The sequence below is a fragment of the Lithobates pipiens genome, unplaced genomic scaffold (assembly GCF_037356315.1).
Source record: "Lithobates pipiens isolate NorthernLeopardFrog02 unplaced genomic scaffold, aLitPip1_a1.2 Scaffold_30, whole genome shotgun sequence".
Classification (NCBI taxonomy): Eukaryota; Metazoa; Chordata; class Amphibia; order Anura; family Ranidae; genus Lithobates; species Lithobates pipiens.
In genome coordinates this window covers 27,693,115-27,710,955 of record NW_027507791.1, presented here as the reverse complement: position 1 = coordinate 27,710,955, position 17,841 = coordinate 27,693,115, and the positions used below count along the sequence as shown (strand labels likewise).

The 17,841-nt window shown below is 60.9% G+C and overlaps 2 protein-coding genes across 2 annotated transcripts; one reads left to right on the top strand and one right to left on the bottom strand.

Annotated features, from left to right (window-relative positions):
• Positions 1–152: 152 nt before the first annotated feature.
• SLC50A1 (solute carrier family 50 member 1) lies at positions 153–1,532 on the top strand (the record flags this gene model as incomplete). Its single annotated transcript, XM_077463819.1, is given in 4 exon segments — positions 153–276; positions 355–516; positions 877–996; positions 1,078–1,532. Coding segments are annotated over 4 exon segments (505 nt in total), but the record flags the coding sequence as incomplete, so codon positions are not given.
• Positions 1,533–11,701: 10,169 nt separating this feature from the next.
• Positions 11,702–15,863, bottom strand: DPM3 (dolichyl-phosphate mannosyltransferase subunit 3, regulatory). The gene is made up of 2 exons (XM_077463821.1): positions 15,733–15,863; positions 11,702–12,548 (listed from the first exon to the last, which is right to left on the bottom strand). The coding sequence occupies exons 1-2, from the start codon at positions 15,791–15,793 to the stop codon at positions 12,262–12,264; spliced, it is 348 nt and encodes a 115-aa protein (XP_077319947.1). The 5' UTR covers positions 15,794–15,863; the 3' UTR covers positions 11,702–12,261.
• Positions 15,864–17,841: the final 1,978 nt, after the last annotated feature.

Genomic DNA, 17,841 nt, shown 5'->3' with positions numbered 1-17,841 from the left:
TGGGTCAGTGGGGGAGGGCGCAGTGTGAGCGGGGGAGGGCGCAGTGTGAGCGGGGGAGGGCACAGTGAGCGGGGGATTGTGGGTCAGTGGGGGAGGGCGCAAAGAGCAGAGGATTGTGGGCCAGCGTTGTGAGCGGAGTTCCTCTCTTGCAGTAACCTGGGCTGGTTGTATTACGGATACCTGAAGGGGGATGGGACTCTGATGACGGTGAACTCCATCGGGGCCTCCCTGCAGACGCTCTACATGGCGGCCTTCATCTTCTACTCCCCGGAGAAGGTATGACCCCCGTCCTCGGTGTCGGAGTCTCCCTCGTGTTGTCGCACTCCCCTCTGACCGCTGTCTTGTCCTCCGCAGCGCCGCCCCCTCTCTCAGGTCCTCCTGGCATTGGTAGTTCTGGTTTTGGGGTTCGCCTACTTCTACCTGTGGACCCCCGACGTCGGCGTCCGCCTGAACCAGCTGGGCCTCTTCTGCAGCGTCTTCACCATCAGCATGTACTTATCTCCGCTGGCCGACCTGGTAAGTGGCCTCCCTGTAGTGGGCGGAGCTGGGACCCCCGGAGCACACTGGCCACCATGGGGGAGGGGGTACAGCTAGAGGGAGCCAACACTGTGCCCAGGGATTTCCCCGCCTCCCGCTCCCAGGTGACCAATGAGTGGTCCTCATCCAGAACACAGACCCCGCCCCTTTTGAAGGCGCTTGGTTCTGGCACCGGAGGCCGGTGAGATCCCAAGGCTGCTGGCAAGTGGTGCAGCCCCCCCCCCCCCCATCAGTGGGTGTGGCTAGAACACTGAGGTAATTTTGATTGGGGGTGTAAGTAAGGGGCGGAGCATCGTTTTATCCTGATATCCAATCATCTCTCTTCTGCTCCACCTCCAGGCTGAGATCATCCGAACCAAATCCACCAAGTGCCTGTCCATGCCGCTGACCATCACCACCGTCCTGACCTCCTCCTCCTGGGTGCTGTACGGAATGCAGCTCGGCGACTACTACATCATGGTGCGTGACGCCACCCGTGTGTCTGTCTGTGTGTGGGGGAGGGGTGGATGTGACGTCATCTCTGTCATCTCTGTCCTGCAGGTTCCCAACTTCCCCGGGATAGTCACCAGCCTGCTGAGGATCTGGCTGTTCTGGCGCTACTCACAGGAGCAACCGCTCTACCGCCACCTGCCCATGTGATGACGCAACGCGGCGCGCCGCCCGACCAAGTGCCTGGACCTGACCGCGCTGACGCACTTTATTCTGGGATATACTGAAACTTCTATGGGGGCCCCGGAGCCCTGACTCTTCTGAGGCCTGCAGCTGTCAAGGCGATACAATAACTCTTCTGGGGGGCCCGGGGCTATGAAGGCTGGGCTCTAAACTCTTCTGGGGGCCCGGGGCTATCAAGGTGGGGCTCTAACTCTTCTGGGGGCCCAGGGATATAAAGGTGGGGGCTCTAACTCTTCTGGGGGGCCCGGGCGATCAAGGTGGGGCTCTAACTCTTCTGGGGGGCCTGGGGCTATGTAGGCTGGGCTCTAACTCTTCTGGGGGGCCCGGGACTATGTAGGCTGGGCTTAACTCTTCTGGGGGGCCCGGGGCTATGAAGGTGGGGCTCTAACTCTTCTGGGGGGCCCGGGGCTATGAAGGTGGGGCTCTAACTCTTCTGGGGGGCCCGGGGCTATGAAGGTGGGGCTCTAACTCTTCTGGGGGGCCCGGGGCTATGAAGGCGGGGCTCTAACTCTTCTGGGGGGCCCGGGGCTATGAAGGCGGGGCTCTAACTCTTCTGGGGGGCCCGGGGCTATGAAGGTGGGGCTCTAACTCTTCTGGGGGGCCCGGGGCTATGAAGGTGGGGCTCTAACTCTTCTGGGGGCCCAGGGATATAAAGGTGGGGGCTCTAACTCTTCTGGGGGGCCCGGGCGATCAAGGTGGGGCTCTAACTCTTCTGGGGGGCCTGGGGCTATGTAGGCTGGGCTCTAACTCTTCTGGGGGGCCCGGGACTATGTAGGCTGGGCTCTAACTCTTCTGGGGGGCCCGGGGCTATGAAGGTGGGGCTCTAACTCTTCTGGGGGGCCCGGGGCTATGAAGGTGGGGCTCCTAACTCTTCTGGGGGGCCCGGGGCTATGAAGGTGGGGCTCTAACTCTTCTGGGGGGCCGGGGGCTATGAAGGCGGGGCTCTAACTCTTCTGGGGGGCCCGGGGCTATGAAGTGGGGCTCTAACTCTTCTGGGGGGCCCGGGGCTATGAAGGCGGGGCTCTAACTCTTCTGGGGGGCCCGGGGCTATGAAGGCGGGGCTCTAACTCTTCTGGGGGGCCCGGGGCTATGAAGGCGGGGCTCTAACTCTTCTGGGGGGCCCGGGGCTATGAAGGCTGGGCTCTAACTCTTCTGGGGGCCCGGGGCTATCAAGGTGGGGCTCTAACTCTTCTGGGGGCCCAGGGATATAAAGGTGGGGGCTCTAACTCTTCTGGGGGGCCCGGGCGATCAAGGTGGGGCTCTAACTCTTCTGGGGGGCCTGGGGCTATGTAGGCTGGGCTCTAACTCTTCTGGGGGGGCCCGGGACTATGTAGGCTGGGCTCTAACTCTTCTGGGGGGCCCGGGGCTATGAAGGTGGGGCTCTAACTCTTCTGGGGGGCCCGGGGCTATGAAGGTGGGGCTCTAACTCTTCTGGGGGGCCCGGGGCTATGAAGGTGGGGCTCTAACTCTTCTGGGGGGCCCCGGGGCTATGAAGGTGGGGCTCTAACTCTTCTGGGGGGCCCGGGGCTATGAAGGCGGGGCTCTAACTCTTCTGGGGGGCCCGGGGCTATGAAGGCGGGGCTCTAACTCTTCTGGGGGGCCCGGGGCTATGAAGGGGGGGCTCTAACTCTTCTGGGGGGCCCGGGGCTATGAAGGCGGGGCTCTAACTCTTCTGGGGGGCCCGGGGCGATGAAGGCGGGGCTCTAACTCTTCTGGGGGGGCCCGGGGCGATGAAGGCGGGGCTCTAACTCTTCTGGGGGGCCCGGGGCTATGAAGGCGGGGCTCTAACTCTTCTGGGGGGCCCGGGGCTATGAAGGCGGGGCTCTAACTCTTCTGGGGACTTGGGGCTGTCAAGGTGGGGGCCCGGGCTCCTGTGGGGGCCCGGGGGCTCTATGCACTATGTTATTACTTTCCGAGGTAAAGAGGACCTGTCAGGCGGAGGGGGATTAGCGGGGCGTTGATCTCAGGGAGGGGATTTGCGCTGAGGCAGCGGTTTCCATTGTGCGGCCCCCCTCTGACCCCGCCCGGGGCCACTCAGCACTTCAATAGCGGCTGAGTCAGGAGGGGAGCAGAACAGCTACACAAACAGACGGAGCCCCCCTCCCCTCCCCCGCCAGGAAACACACAGAGTGCAGAGAGATGGGGACTGGCTGTCATTGGGACCCGGACAGTTCATTGTACGCAAATCTGAGCAGTGGAACAACAAACCCCGTCATATGGAAAACAGGGGCCCCGCTCTGTGCGCACAGCATGAGACACGCCTCATCACACAGGGGACGAGGGGCCCGCTCTGCACACAGAATAGGACACGCCCCATCACACGGGAGACGAGGGGTCCGGTCTGTGCGCACAGCATGGGACACGCCCCATCACACGGGAGACGAGGGCCCCGCTCTGTGCGCACAGCATGAGACACGCCCCATCACACGGGAGACGAGGGCCCCGCTCTGTGCGCACAGCATGGGACACGCCCCATCACACGGGAGACAAGGGCCCCGCTCTGTGCGCACAGCATGAGACACGCCCCATCACACGGGAGATGAGGGGCCCCGCTCTGTGCGCACATCATGAGACGCCCCATCACACGGGAGACGAGGGCCCCGCTCTGTGCGCACAGCATGAGACACGCCCCATCACACGGGAGACGAGGGGTCCGGTCTGTGCGCACAGCATGGGACACGCCCCATCACACGGGAGACGAGGGCCCCGCTCTGTGCGCACAGCATGAGACACGCCCCATCACACGGGAGACGAGGGCCCCGCTCTGTGCGCACAGCATGGGACACGCCCCATCACACGGGAGACGAGGGCCCCGCTCTGTGCGCACAGCATGAGACACGCCCCATCACACGGGAGACGAGGGGCCCACTCTGTGCGCACATCATGAGACACGCCCCATCACACGGGAGACGAGGGCCCCGCTCTGTGCGCACAGCATGAGACACGCCCCATCACACGGGAGATGAGGGGCCCGCTCTGTGCGCACAGCATGAGACACACCCTATCACACGGGGGACGAGGGGCCCCGCTCTGTGCGCACAGCATGGGACACGCCCCATCACACGGGGACGAGGGGCCCGCTCTGCGCACAGCATGGGACACGCCCCATCACACGGGGACGAGGGGCCCGCTCTGTGCGCACAGCATGGGACACGCCCCATCACACGGGGACGAGGGGCCCGCTCTGCGCACAGAATAGGACACGCCCCATCACACGGGGGACGAGGGCCCCGCTCTGTGCGCACAGCATGAGACGCCCCATCACACGGGGGACGAGGGGCCCGCTCTGCACATATAATAGGACACGCCCCATCACACGGGAGACGAGGGCCCCGCTCTGTGCGCACAGCATGAGACACGCCCCATCACACGGGAGACGAGGGGTCCGGTCTGTGCGCACAGCATGGGACACGCCCCATCACACGGGAGACGAGGGCCCCGCTCTGTGCGCACAGCATGAGACACGCCCCATCACACGGGAGACGAGGGCCCCGCTCTGTGCGCACAGCATGGGACACGCCCCATCACACGGGAGACGAGGGCCCCGCTCTGTGCGCACAGCATGAGACACGCCCCATCACACGGGAGACGAGGGGCCCACTCTGTGCGCACATCATGAGACACGCCCCATCACACGGGAGACGAGGGCCCCGCTCTGTGCGCACAGCATGAGACACGCCCCATCACACGGGAGATGAGGGGCCCGCTCTGTGCGCACAGCATGAGACACACCCTATCACACGGGGGACGAGGGGCCCCGCTCTGTGCGCACAGCATGGGACACGCCCCATCACACGGGGACGAGGGGCCCGCTCTGCGCACAGCATGGGACACGCCCCATCACACGGGGACGAGGGGCCCGCTCTGTGCGCACAGCATGGGACACGCCCCATCACACGGGGACGAGGGGCCCGCTCTGCGCACAGAATAGGACACGCCCCATCACACGGGGGACGAGGGCCCCGCTCTGTGCGCACAGCATGAGACGCCCCATCACACGGGGGACGAGGGGCCCGCTCTGCACATATAATAGGACACGCCCCATCACGCGGGAGATGGAGGGGCCCGCTCTGTGCGCACAGCATGAGACACGCCCCATCACAGGGGAGACGAGGGCCCCGCTCTGTGCGCACAGCATGGGACACGCCCCCATCACACAGGGGACAAGATGCCCACTCTGCGCACAGAATAGGACACGCCCCCCATCACACGGGGGACCTGCTCCTACCCCTATGAATTATTCCAACTGCCCCCAGGGCTCTGAGGTGGGCGGAGACATTTCATTCAGTCTGTAGTGCCCCAACCAATGGGTGGAGAGCGTTTGTTTGATCTGCTGACCCTCTTGTATCTGACCTCTGAGAACAGTCGGTGCCTCTTCTGGTGACAGGACCTCTTTACCCGACACACCAACTGTCATGGCTGCCTTTTCTTATTGATTGTACAATCTGATGGTGGGGGGAGGGGAACACGGGACGATCGGTGGGGGGAAATCACCAAAGTGCCAAAATCTTTCTACAGTTATTTTATAATAAATCATTTATGTTTTCCACACCCGTGTCCCGTGTATGACTCCGCCCATCAACCCCTCCGCACTCCACCAATCCCGGAACAGGAGCCGCCCCCTGCAGAGATGATGTCATCAGTCTGCTCCTCCCCCCAAGGAAGGGAACCCCCTCATAATGGGCACAGGGATGGTGGGAACCCCTCATAATGGGCACAGCGGGTGTACAGACCCGGGAACTCAGCACAGGGATGGTGAGAACCCCTCATAATGGGCACAGCGGGTGTACAGACCCGGGAACTCAGCACAGGGATGGTGGGAACCCCTCATAATGGGCACAGCGGGTGTACAGACCCGGGAACTCAGCACAGGGATGGTGGGGACCCCTCATAATGGGCACAGCGGGTGTACAGACCCAGGAACTCGGCACAGGGATGGTGGGAACCCCTCATAATGGGCACAGCGAGTGTACAGACCCGGGAACTCAGCACAGGGATGGTGGGAACCCCTCATAATGGGCACAGCGGGTGTACAGACCCGGGAACTCAGCACAGGGATGATGAGAGCCTCTCATAATGGGCACAGCGAGTGTACAGACCCGGGAACTCAGCACAGGGATGGTGGGAACCCCTCATAATGGGCACAGCGGGTGTACAGACCCGGGAACTCAGCACAGGGATGGTGGGAACCCCTCATAATGGGCACAGCGGGTGTACAGACCCAGGAACTCAGCACAGGGATGGTGAGAACCCCTCATAATGGGCACAGCGGGTGTACAGACCCGGGAACTCAGCACAGGGATGGTGGGAACCCCTCATAATGGGCACAGCGGGTGTACAGACCCGGGAACTCAGCACAGGGATGGTGAGAACCCCTCATAATGGGCACAGCGAGTGTACAGACCCGGGAACTCAGCACAGGGATGGTGGGAACCCCTCATAATGGGCACAGCGGGTGTACAGACCCGGGAACTCAGCACAGGGATGGTGGGAACCCCTCATAATGGGCACAGCGGGTGTACAGACCCGGGAACTCGGCACAGGGATGGTGGGAACCCCTCATAATGGGCACAGCGGGTGTACAGACCCGGGAACTCAGCACAGGGATGGTGGGAACTCCTCATAATGGGCACAGCGGGTGTACAGACCCGGGAACTCAGCACAGGGATGGGGGGCAGCCCTCATAATGGGCACAGCGGGTGTACAGACCCGGGAACTCGGCACAGGGATGGTGGGAACCCCTCATAATGGGCACAGCGGGTGTACAGACCTGGGAACTCAGCACAGGGATGGTGGGAACCCCTCATAATGGGCACAGCGGGTGTACAGACCCGGGAACTCGGCACAGGGATGGTGGGAACCCCTCATAATGGGCACAGCGGGTGTACAGACCTGGGAACTCAGCACAGGGATGGTGGGAACCCCTCATAATGGGCACAGCGGGTGTACAGACCTGGGAACTCGGCACAGGGATGGTGGGAACCCCTCATAATGGGCACAGCGGGTGTACAGACCCGGGAACTTAGCACAGGGATGGTGGGAACCCCTCATAATGGGCACAGACCCGGGAACTCAGCACAGGGATGGTGGGAACCCCTCATAATGGGCACAGCGGGTGTACAGACCCGGGAACTCAGCACAGGGATGGTGGGAACCCCTCATAATGGGCACAGCGGGTGTACAGACCCGGGAACTCAGCACAGGGATGGTGGGAACCCCTCATAATGGGCACAGCGGGTGTACAGACCCGGGAACTTAGCACAGGGATGGTGGGAACCCCTCATAATGGGCACAGCGGGTATACAGACCCGGGAACTCAGCACAGGGATGGTGGGAACCCCTCATAATGGGCACAGCGGGTGTACAGACCCGGGAACTCAGCACAGGGATGGTGGGAACCCCTCATAATGGGCACAGCGGGCGTACAGACCCGGGAACTCGGCACAGGGATGGTGGGAACCCCTCATAATGGGCACAGCGGGTGTACAGACCCGGGAACTCAGCACAGGGATGGTGGGAACCCCTCATAATGGGCACAGCGGGTATACAGACCCGGGAACTCAGCACAGGGATGGTGGGAACCCCTCATAATGGGCACAGCGGGTGTACAGACCCGGGAACTCGGCACAGGGATGGTGGGAACCCCTCATAATGGGCACAGACCCGGGAACTCAGCACAGGGATGGTGGGAACCCCTCATAATGGGCACAGCGGGTGTACAGACCCGGGAACTCAGCACAGGGATGGTGGGAACCCCTCATAATGGGCACAACGGGTGTACAGACCCGGGAACTCAGCACAGGGATGGTGAGAACCCCTCATAATGGGCACAGCGGGTGTACAGACCCGGGAACTCAGCACAGGGATGGTGGGAACCCCTCATAATGGGCACAGCGGGTATACAGACCCGGGAACTCAGCACAGGGATGGTGGGAACCCCTCATAATGGGCACAGCGGGTGTACAGGCCCGGGAACTTAGCACAGGGATGGTGGGAACCCCTCATAATGGGCACAGCGGGTGTACAGACCCGGGAACTCAGCACAGGGATGGTGGGAACCCCTCATAATGGGCACAGCGGGTATACAGACCCGGGAACTCAGCACAGGGATGGTGGGAACCCCTCATAATTGGCACAGCGGGTGTACAGACCCGGGAACTCAGCAGAGGGATGGTGGGAACCCCTCATAATGGGCACAGCGGGCGTACAGACCCGGGAACTCAGCACAGGGATGGTGGGAACCCCTCATAATGGGCACAGCGGGTGTACAGACCCGGGAACTCAGCACAGGGATGGTGGGAACCCCTCATAATGGGCACAGCGGGCGTACAGACCCGGGAACTCAGCACAGGGATGGTGGGAACCCCTCATAATGGGCACAGCGGGTGTACAGACCCGGGAACTCAGCACAGGGATGGTGGGAACCCCTCATAATGGGCACAGACCCGGGAACTTAGCACAGGGATGGTGGGAACCCCTCATAATGGGCACAGCGGGTGTACAGACCCGGGAACTCAGCACAGGGATGGTGGGAACCCCTCATAATGGGCACAGCGGGTGTACAGACCCGGGAACTCAGCACAGGGATGGGGGGCAGCCCTCATAATGGGCACAGCGGGGGTACAGACCCAGGAACTCAGCACAGGGATGGTGGGAACCCCTCATAATGGGCACAACGGGTGTACAGACCCGGGAACTCAGCACAGGGATGGTGGGAACCCCTCATAATGGGCACAGCGGGCGTACAGACCCGGGAACTCAGCACAGGGATGGTGGGAACCCCTCATAATGGGCACAGCGGGCGTACAGACCCGGGAACTCGGCACAGGGATGGTGGGAACCCCTCATAATGGGCACAGCGGGCGTACAGACCCGGGAACTCGGCACAGGGATGGTGGGAACCCCTCATAATGGGCACAGCGGGCGTACAGACCCGGGAACTCAGCACAGGGATGGTGGGAACCCCTCATAATGGGCACAGCGGGCGTACAGACCCGGGAACTCGGCACAGGGATGGTGGGAACCCCTCATAATGGGCACAGCGGGTGTACAGACCCGGGAACTCGGCACAGGGATGGTGGGAACCCCTCATAATGGGCACAGCGGGTATACAGACCCGGGAACTCAGCACAGGGATGGTGGGAACCCCTCATAATGGGCACAGCGGGTGTACAGACCCGGGAACTCAGCAGAGGGATGGTGGGAACCCCTCATAATGGGCACAGCGGGTGTACAGACCCGGGAACTCAGCACAGGGATGGTGGGAACCCCTCATAATGGGCACAGCGGGTGTACAGACCCCGGAACTCAGCACAGGGATGGTGGGAACCCCTCATAATGGGCACAGACCCGGGAACTTAGCACAGGGATGGTGGGAACCCCTCATAATGGGCACAGCGGGTGTACAGACCCGGGAACTCAGCACAGGGATGGTGGGAACCCCTCATAATGGGCACAGCGGGTGTACAGACCCCGGAACTCAGCACAGGGATGGTGGGAACCCCTCATAATGGGCACAGACCCGGGAACTTAGCACAGGGATGGTGGGAACCCCTCATAATGGGCACAGCGGGTGTACAGACCCGGGAACTCAGCACAGGGATGGTGGGAACCCCTCATAATGGGCACAGCGGGTGTACAGACCCGGGAACTCAGCACAGGGATGGGGGGCAGCCCTCATAATGGGCACAGCGGGGGTACAGACCCGGGAACTCAGCACAGGGATGGTGGGAACCCCTCATAATGGGCACAACGGGTGTACAGACCCGGGAACTCAGCACAGGGATGGTGGGAACCCCTCATAATGGGCACAGCGGGGGTACAGACCCGGGAACTCAGCACAGGGATGGTGGGAACCCCTCATAATGGGCACAACGGGTGTACAGACCCGGGAACTCAGCACAGGGATGGTGAGAACCCCTCATAATGGGCACAGCGGGTGTACAGACCCGGGAACTCGGCACAGCGGGGGTACAGACCCGGGAACTCAGCACAGAGATGGTGGGAACCCCTCATAATGGGCACAGCGGGTGTACAGGCCCGGGAACTTAGCACAGGGATGGTGGGAACCCCTCATAATGGGCACAGCGGGTGTACAGACCCGGGAACTCGGCACAGGGATGGTGGGAACCCCTCATAATGGGCACAGCGGGGGTACAGACCCGGGAACTCAGCACAGGGATGGTGGGAACCCCTCATAATGGGCACAGCGGGTGTACAGACCCGGGAACTCGGCACAGGGATGGTGGGAACCCCTCATAATGGGCACAGCGGGGGTACAGACCTGGGAACTTAGCACAGGGATGGTGGGAACCCCTCATAATGGGCACAGCGGGTGTACAGACCCGGGAACTCAGCACAGGGATGGTGGGAACCCCTCATAATGGGCACAGCGGGGGTACAGACCCGGGAACTCAGCACAGGGATGGTGGGAACCCCTCATAATGGGCACAGCGGGTGTACAGACCCGGGAACTCAGCACAGGGATGGTGGGAACCCCTCATAATGGGCACAGCGGGTGTACAGACCCGGGAACTCAGCACAGGGATGGTGGGAACCCCTCATAATGGGCACAGCGGGTGTACAGACCCGGGAACTCGGCACAGGGATGGTGGGAACCCCTCATAATGGGCACAGCGGGTGTACAGACCCGGGAACTCAGCACAGGGATGGTGGGAACCCCTCATAATGGGCACAGCGGGCGTACAGACCCGGGAACTCAGCACAGGGATGGTGGGAACCCCTCATAATGGGCACAGCGGGTGTACAGACCCGGGAACTCAGCACAGGGATGGTGGGAACCCCTCATAATGGGCACAGCGGGTGTACAGACCCGGGAACTCAGCACAGGGATGGTGGGAACCCCTCATAATGGGCACAGCGGGTGCACAGACCCGGGAACTCGGCACAGGGATGGTGGGAACCCCTCATAATGGGCACAGCGGGTGTACAGACCCGGGAACTCGGCACAGGGATGGTGGGAACCCCTCATAATGGGCACAGCGGGTGTACAGACCCGGGAACTCAGCACAGGGATGGTGGGAACCCCTCATAATGGGCACAGCGGGCGTACAGACCCGGGATGATCTGTCAGTGTTGGGTGGAGTGTACATGTTTTGCTCCCTGGGTGCTCCTAGCAGAGGGGGGAGGGGTTGGCACTGGCGATGTGGGTAGATGAAGCTTGGCAGCGGGGGAGGGGATGACGGATTACAGACGTGTTCCCGCTTGCGTGGTGACTGAATCTTGGATCCAGCGCTGCCCTGCGGGGCCCTGGAGGATTCTGGGTAGGAGGTGCTGACAGTCGCACGTGTCCCCCGTACATCACACACATGTACCACCTACCTGGTGTGGGGCCCCCAGATATGACCTACCGGGGCCCATTACCCACAAGGAAACCCCCCCAATATATAAATACACAGACACACCAATCACAGGACAGTATTGGGGGAGGGGGGGTCCCCAATGCTGCTGACAACAACAAAAGACACCTCAGTTTTGTACTTCACCTCTTTATTATTGGATCACATCTGGTCACATGACATCCACCCACAGGAAGTGGGTGTGTTCACATGAAAGCCTCTCCCAGTCACATTGTATGGAGGGGGTGTGGCAGAGAAGGCGGTCAATACAGTGATTGGACACAGTTAAGGATCAGGACTCCGCCCCCTGGTCTGTCCACATGACCAATGAGACAGCGTTCATGTCAGTAACAATGTGGAAGCTCCGCCCATAAGGTTGGTCCCTGGGTGGTCTGGTAAAGATTCCACCCTTAACATAAGTCCCTGTACAGTGTGGTGATGGCTCCGCCCCCACGGTTGGTCACTGTACAGTGTGGTGATGGCTCCGCCCCCAAGGTTGGTCCCTGTACAGTGTGGTGATGGCTCCGCCCCCACGGTTGGTCACTGTACAGTGTGGTGATGGCTCCGCCCCCACGGTTGGTCACTGTACAGTGTGGTGATGGCTCCGCCCCCACGGTTGGTCACTGTACAGTGTGGTGATGGCTCCGCCCCCAAGGTTGGTCACTGTACAGTGTGGTGATGGCTCCGCCCCGTCTCAGAAGCTCATCCCCCTTTGGCTGAGCTCCCTCTTGGCCTGGCGGATCTGATCCTGCAGCTGGTGGGCGGCGTCCTCGCAGTCGTTGAAGGTGGCCAGGCGGTAGCCGATAGTCGCCAGGGAGTAACAGCCGAAGGCCACCAGGAGGTAGACAGGGAGGGGCCACACCACCTCCCAGCAGGCTCGGGGCGGATCCAGACCCAGCAGGTCAAAGGTCAGCGTTGCCCAGGCTCCGCCCAGCAGGATCAATCCCAGCAGCCACTGCACCAACTTTGTCATGTCTGCAGCTGTGGAGAGAAGGGGGCGGGGTCAATAAAGGATCTCCATGTGCAACCTCCCCTGTGTACCCCCATATCCCCCTATAATCCCTCCCCGTGTTATCCTTATAACCCCCCATATCCCTATAACCCCCCTCCCCCTGTGTACCCCCATATCCCAAAAAACCCTGTCACGGGTTGCCTAGTTTCCCTGACAGCCGTACTTCCCTTTCGGGCCGTGCTTCCCTATCAGGTTGTGTCACGCTGTTTCCCTGTTGGGCAATGCCAAGTCTCCCTGTCATCCCGTGCCATTTCTGTCTGTCGGGATGTACCCCGTTTCCATGTCGGCCCATGACGCGTTGCGTTTCCCTGTCGGGCCGTGCCCCGTTTCTGTTGGCCCGTGACGCGTTGCATTTCCCTGTCGGGCTGTGACGCGTTGCGTTTCCCTGTTGGGCTGTGACGCGTTGCCTTTCCCTGTCGGGCCGTGACGCGTTGCCCTGTCGGCCCGTGACGCGTTGCGTTTCCCTGTCGGGCTGTGACGCGTTGCGTTTCCCTGTCGGCCCGTGGCGCGTTACGTTTCCCTGTCGGCCCGTGGCGCGTTACGTTTCCCTGTCGGCCCGTGGCGCGTTACGTTTCCCTGTCGGCCCGTGACGCGTTTCCCTGTCGGGCTGTGACGCGTTGCGTTTTTGTCGGCCCGTGACGCGTTGTGTTTCCCTGTCGGACCGTGACGCGTTTCCCTGTCGGCCCGTGATGCGGTTTCCCTGCCGGCCCCCGTGACGCGTTTCCCTGTCGGACCGTGACGCGTTTCCCTGTCGGACCGTGACGCGTTTCCCTGTGGGACAGTGACGCGTTTCCCTGTCGGACCGTGACGCGTTTCCCTGTCGGACCGTGACTCGTTTCCCTGTCGGACCGTGACTCGTTTCCCTGTCGGACCGTGACGCGTTGTGTTTCCCTGTCGGCCCGTGATGCGTTGTGTTTCCCTGTCGGCCCCCGTGACGCGTTTCCCTGTCGGACCGTGACGCGTTTCCCTGTCGGACCGTGACGCGTTTCCCTGTCGGACCGTGACGCGTTTCCCTGTCGGACCGTGACGCGTTTCCCTGTCGGACCGTGACGCGTTTCCCTGTCGGACCGTGACGCGTTTCCCTGTCGGCCCGTGGCGCGTTACCCTGTCGGCCCGTGGCGCGTTGCGTTTCCCTGTCGGCCCGTTGCGCGTTTCCCTGTCGGCCCGTGACGCATTGCGTTTCCGTCGGGCCGTGCCCCGTTTCCCTGTCGGCCCGTGACGCGTTGCGTTTCCCTGTCGGACGGTGACGCGTTGCGTTTCCCTGTCGGACCGTGACGCGTTGCGTTTCCCTGTCGGACCGTGACGCGTTGTGTTTCCCTGTCGGACCGTGACGCGTTGCGTTTCCCTGACGGCCCGTTGCGCGTTTCCCTGTCGGCCCGTGACGCGTTGCGTTTCCCTGTCGGACCGTGACGCGTTGCGTTTCCCTGTCGGACCGTGACGCGTTGCGTTTCCCTGTCGGACCGTGACGCGTTGCGTTTCCCTGTCGGACCGTGACCCGTTTCCCTGTCGGACCGTGACCCGTTTCCCTGTCGGCCCGTTGCGCGTTGCGTTTCCCTGTCGGACCGTGACGCGTTGCGTTTCCCTGTCGGACCGTGACGCGTTGCGTTTCCCTGTCGGACCGTGACCCGTTTCCCTGTCGGACCGTGACGCGTTTCCCTGTCGGACCGTGACGCGTTGCGTTTCCCTGTCGGACCGTGACGCGTTGCGTTTCCCTGTCGGACCGTGACGCGTTGCGTTTCCCTGTCGGACCGTGACCCGTTTCCCTGTCGGACCGTGACGCGTTGCGTTTCCCTGTCGGACCGTGACGCGTTGCGTTTCCCTGTCGGACCGTGACGCGTTGCGTTTCCCTGTCGGACCGTGACGCGTTGCGTTTCCCTGTCGGACCGTGACGCGTTGCGTTTCCCTGTCGGACCGTGACCCGTTTCCCTGTCGGACCGTGACGCGTTTCCCTGTCGGACCGTGACGCGTTTCCCTGTCGGCCCGTGACGCGTTTCCCTGTCGGCCCGTGACGCGTTGTGTTTCCCTGTCAGCAGGTGCCCTGTTTCCATCTGTCGGTCCGTGTTTCCCTGTCAGGTTGTGCAGCGTTTCCGTCGGGCTGCGCTTCCCCTGGCGGCCCGTGGCACATTGCGTTTCCCTGGTGGGATGTGCCCCGTTTCCCTGTTGGCCCGTGACGCGTTTCCCTGACGGACCGTGGCGCGTTTCCCTGTCGGACCGTGGCGCGTTTCCCTGACGGACTGTGGCGCGTTGCGTTTCCCTGTCGGCCCGTGCCCCGTTTCCCTGTTGGCCTGTGACGCGTTGCGTTTCCCTGTCGGACCGTGACGCGTTGCGTTTCCCTGTCGGACCGTGACGCGTTGCGTTTCCCTGTCGGACCGTGACGCGTTGCGTTTCCCTGTCGGACCGTGACGCGTTGCGTTTCCCTGTCGGACCGTGACGCGTTGCGTTTCCCTGTCGGACCGTGACGCGTTGCGTTTCCCTGTCGGACCGTGACGCGTTGCGTTTCCCTGTCGGACCGTGACGCGTTGCGTTTCCCTGTCGGACCGTGACGCGTTGCGTTTCCCTGTCGGCCCGTGACGCGTTGCGTTTCCCTGTCGGCCCGTGACGCGTTGCGTTTCCCTGTCGGCCCGTGACGCGTTGCGTTTCCCTGTCGGTCTGTGACGCGTTGCGTTTCCCTGTTGGCCCGTGACGCGTTTCCCTGTCAGCCTATGCCCTGTTTCCATCTGTCGGTCCGTGTTTCCCTGTCAGGTTGTGCAGCGTTTCCGTCGGGCCTGCTTCCTTGGCGGCCGCGCTGCATTTTCCCTGAAATCTCTGGAGTTGTCGGAAAGCGAAGCTCCTAATAGAAGTTTATGGGCAGAACACACAGACACCTCGGTGTCCCCGCTGGGGAGATCTCCCGTCACTTCGTGTCCCGGGGACACAACAGGAAGTGGGAGGAGAGTCCGGTCTCCTTGTATTGGAGCATTTCCTCTCACTTCCTGTTCTGGTGACACCATGTTTCCATATCCTCTCCCCCTACATAGATCACCTCAGGCCCCCCAGACTCCCCTCCTCCCCATGTAATGTAATAGTCTCCTCTCTCCTCCTCTATGGGGGTCACACTGATCCCCCCCCCCTCTGTACCCCCCATAGAAGAGCCTCTCCCGCCACATCACTCACCCACCACATCCACTTCCGGTCTCCGAGCCTCGCTTCCGGTGTGTGAGAGGAAGCTACCCATCAGAAAGTACAACGGAAGTGACGTTCCGGCATGGCCATCTTGGTACACCCCGCACTCGCCCACAGTAAGGCTAAGTTCTGAAGTCGCGGAGCGGACATCTTGTTACACCCAACGGAGTCTGACATTTTACACTTATTTTTACCACTAAACGGAGATTATATCGCCAACCACACGATTCAGAAATCCGTCTGACTGTTTGGATGTTGAATCTTGAAAGCAGCCGTGTTGTGTCACGTGAGCACCTCGGAGTGGCCCCGCCCATATACAGGGAGGGGCAGGGGGCGGGGTTAGCACTATGTCCCCCAAACACACATAATAATGACACAGGAAGTGGGGTCACACCTTCCCACCTATAGAAACACATCTCTGCGTGTCTGAAAAGGGGCGGGGACATTGCGTGTGACTTCACCGGAGACGCGGGAAGAAATCACACGACCCGGGCCGCCATTTTCACTGCGACTTGCAGCAAAGCCGGTGTGAGTCCGGAGATCTGCGGACCCCCGAATCGCATTAGAGTAGTGCGGAGATGTGAACGGCACTCGTGACATCACGGGGGGGGGGGGGTGTGGCTTGTCAGTGCGACTCGACAGTCCCCTCAAGTCGCGGGAGACGTGTGAAGGAAAAGGGGCCGCCGTGAAATCGCACAGCTGTGAAGTGGCAGAACGGGAACCAAGGCTCCGCCTCCACGACTGCGACTTCCAGACACATAAAGAAGTCACGTGACGAGTCGCCCCGCCCCCTTCCATTGGTTCCCCTCCGTGCGACTCAGAGGAGGTTCCTGCGATGCGTTTCATGCGACTTCCATCCAGAAGGGTGTGATGTCGGATCGGCTCTCTGCATCGTGCGACTTATGGGGTCTCCGTAGTGGAAAGGCCCCCCAACCCGAGGAAAAACGCAGAGCGTTCAGGACGCGCTCACACCTCAACGCAGTCCGCTGCTATATTTATACATTCCAGGGAGCTCCCCCCCATTTTCTGCAACAAAAACGCATCGGAAAGTTGGTTCTATGGGTTTTGCACCGGCGCGTTCCGGTTCCAGAAAATAAAGCGGAACACGCTGCGTTTTTTCCTGCACTGGACTTTGTACCGGGACACATTTAAAACGCAGCGGAATGCACACATGTCCGTGTTTAGGGCCGCTTCACACCAGAGAAACGCAGTCCGGGTGCGCTATAGATGCTTTTTTTTTTTGCACGCGCGATTTTTGGTGCGTTTTTGATGCAGTGCGATGCATTTTTTCCCCTTAACGTTGGGGCCGGTTCACAGCAGAGAAACGCAATCAGGATCCGTTCCGGGTGCTTGTCTACATGCGCTGCGTTTTCTGTGCGTTTTCATGCAGTCCGGCGCTCTTCCCCCCCCCCCCCCCCCAGGGCCGGTTCACACCACATGCAGTCCGGTGCGTTTTATTTTTTTTCTGCATCAAAAACGCATTGAAAGTCGGTCACGTGGTTTTTCATCGCTCACACCAGTGCGGTCAGTTCCAGAAAAAAAAAAAAAAAGTAGAGCGTGCCGCATTTTTTCTGCATTGGGACTGTCCTGGAACGCTGTAAAACGCATCAGAAATGCACAGGGGACGCACCTAAACGCACCACAAAACGCACTGCAGCACACTTCTCCTTATTTAAGGTTAAGAAAAAAGAAGAGGGGGGAGGGGGGGGGAATAAGCGCTGGACTGCATCAAAAATGCACCAAAAACGCATGAAAAATGCATGAAAAACAGGCATGCAGAAAAGCACCCGGACTGCATTTCAATGGTGTGATCTGCCCCTTCACCTTAAATAAGGACAAGTGTGTTGCAGTGCGTATTTGTGTGAATTTAGGTGCGTTCCGGTGCGTTTTTGATGCGTTTTACAGCGTTTCCAGGACAGTCCAGTGCAAAAAAAAAAAATGCAACACGTTCTACTTTATTTTATGGAACTGGAGAGCACCGATGTGAGCGATGTCATTGAAAACCATATAACCTACTTTCAATGCGTTTTTGATGCAGAAAAAAAAGAAACGCACTGGACTGCATGTGGTGTGAATTGACCCTAAAAATTAAATAAGAAC

Coding starts and splice junctions, on each gene's coding strand:
- DPM3 (XM_077463821.1), bottom strand. CDS start 15,793: ATGGGTAGCTTCCTCTCACACACCGGAAGCGAGGCTCGGAGACCGGAA. Junction 12,549..15,732: donor ACCGGAAGTGGATGTGGTGG/GTGAGTGATGTG, acceptor TTCTCTCCACAG/CTGCAGACATGACAAAGTTG.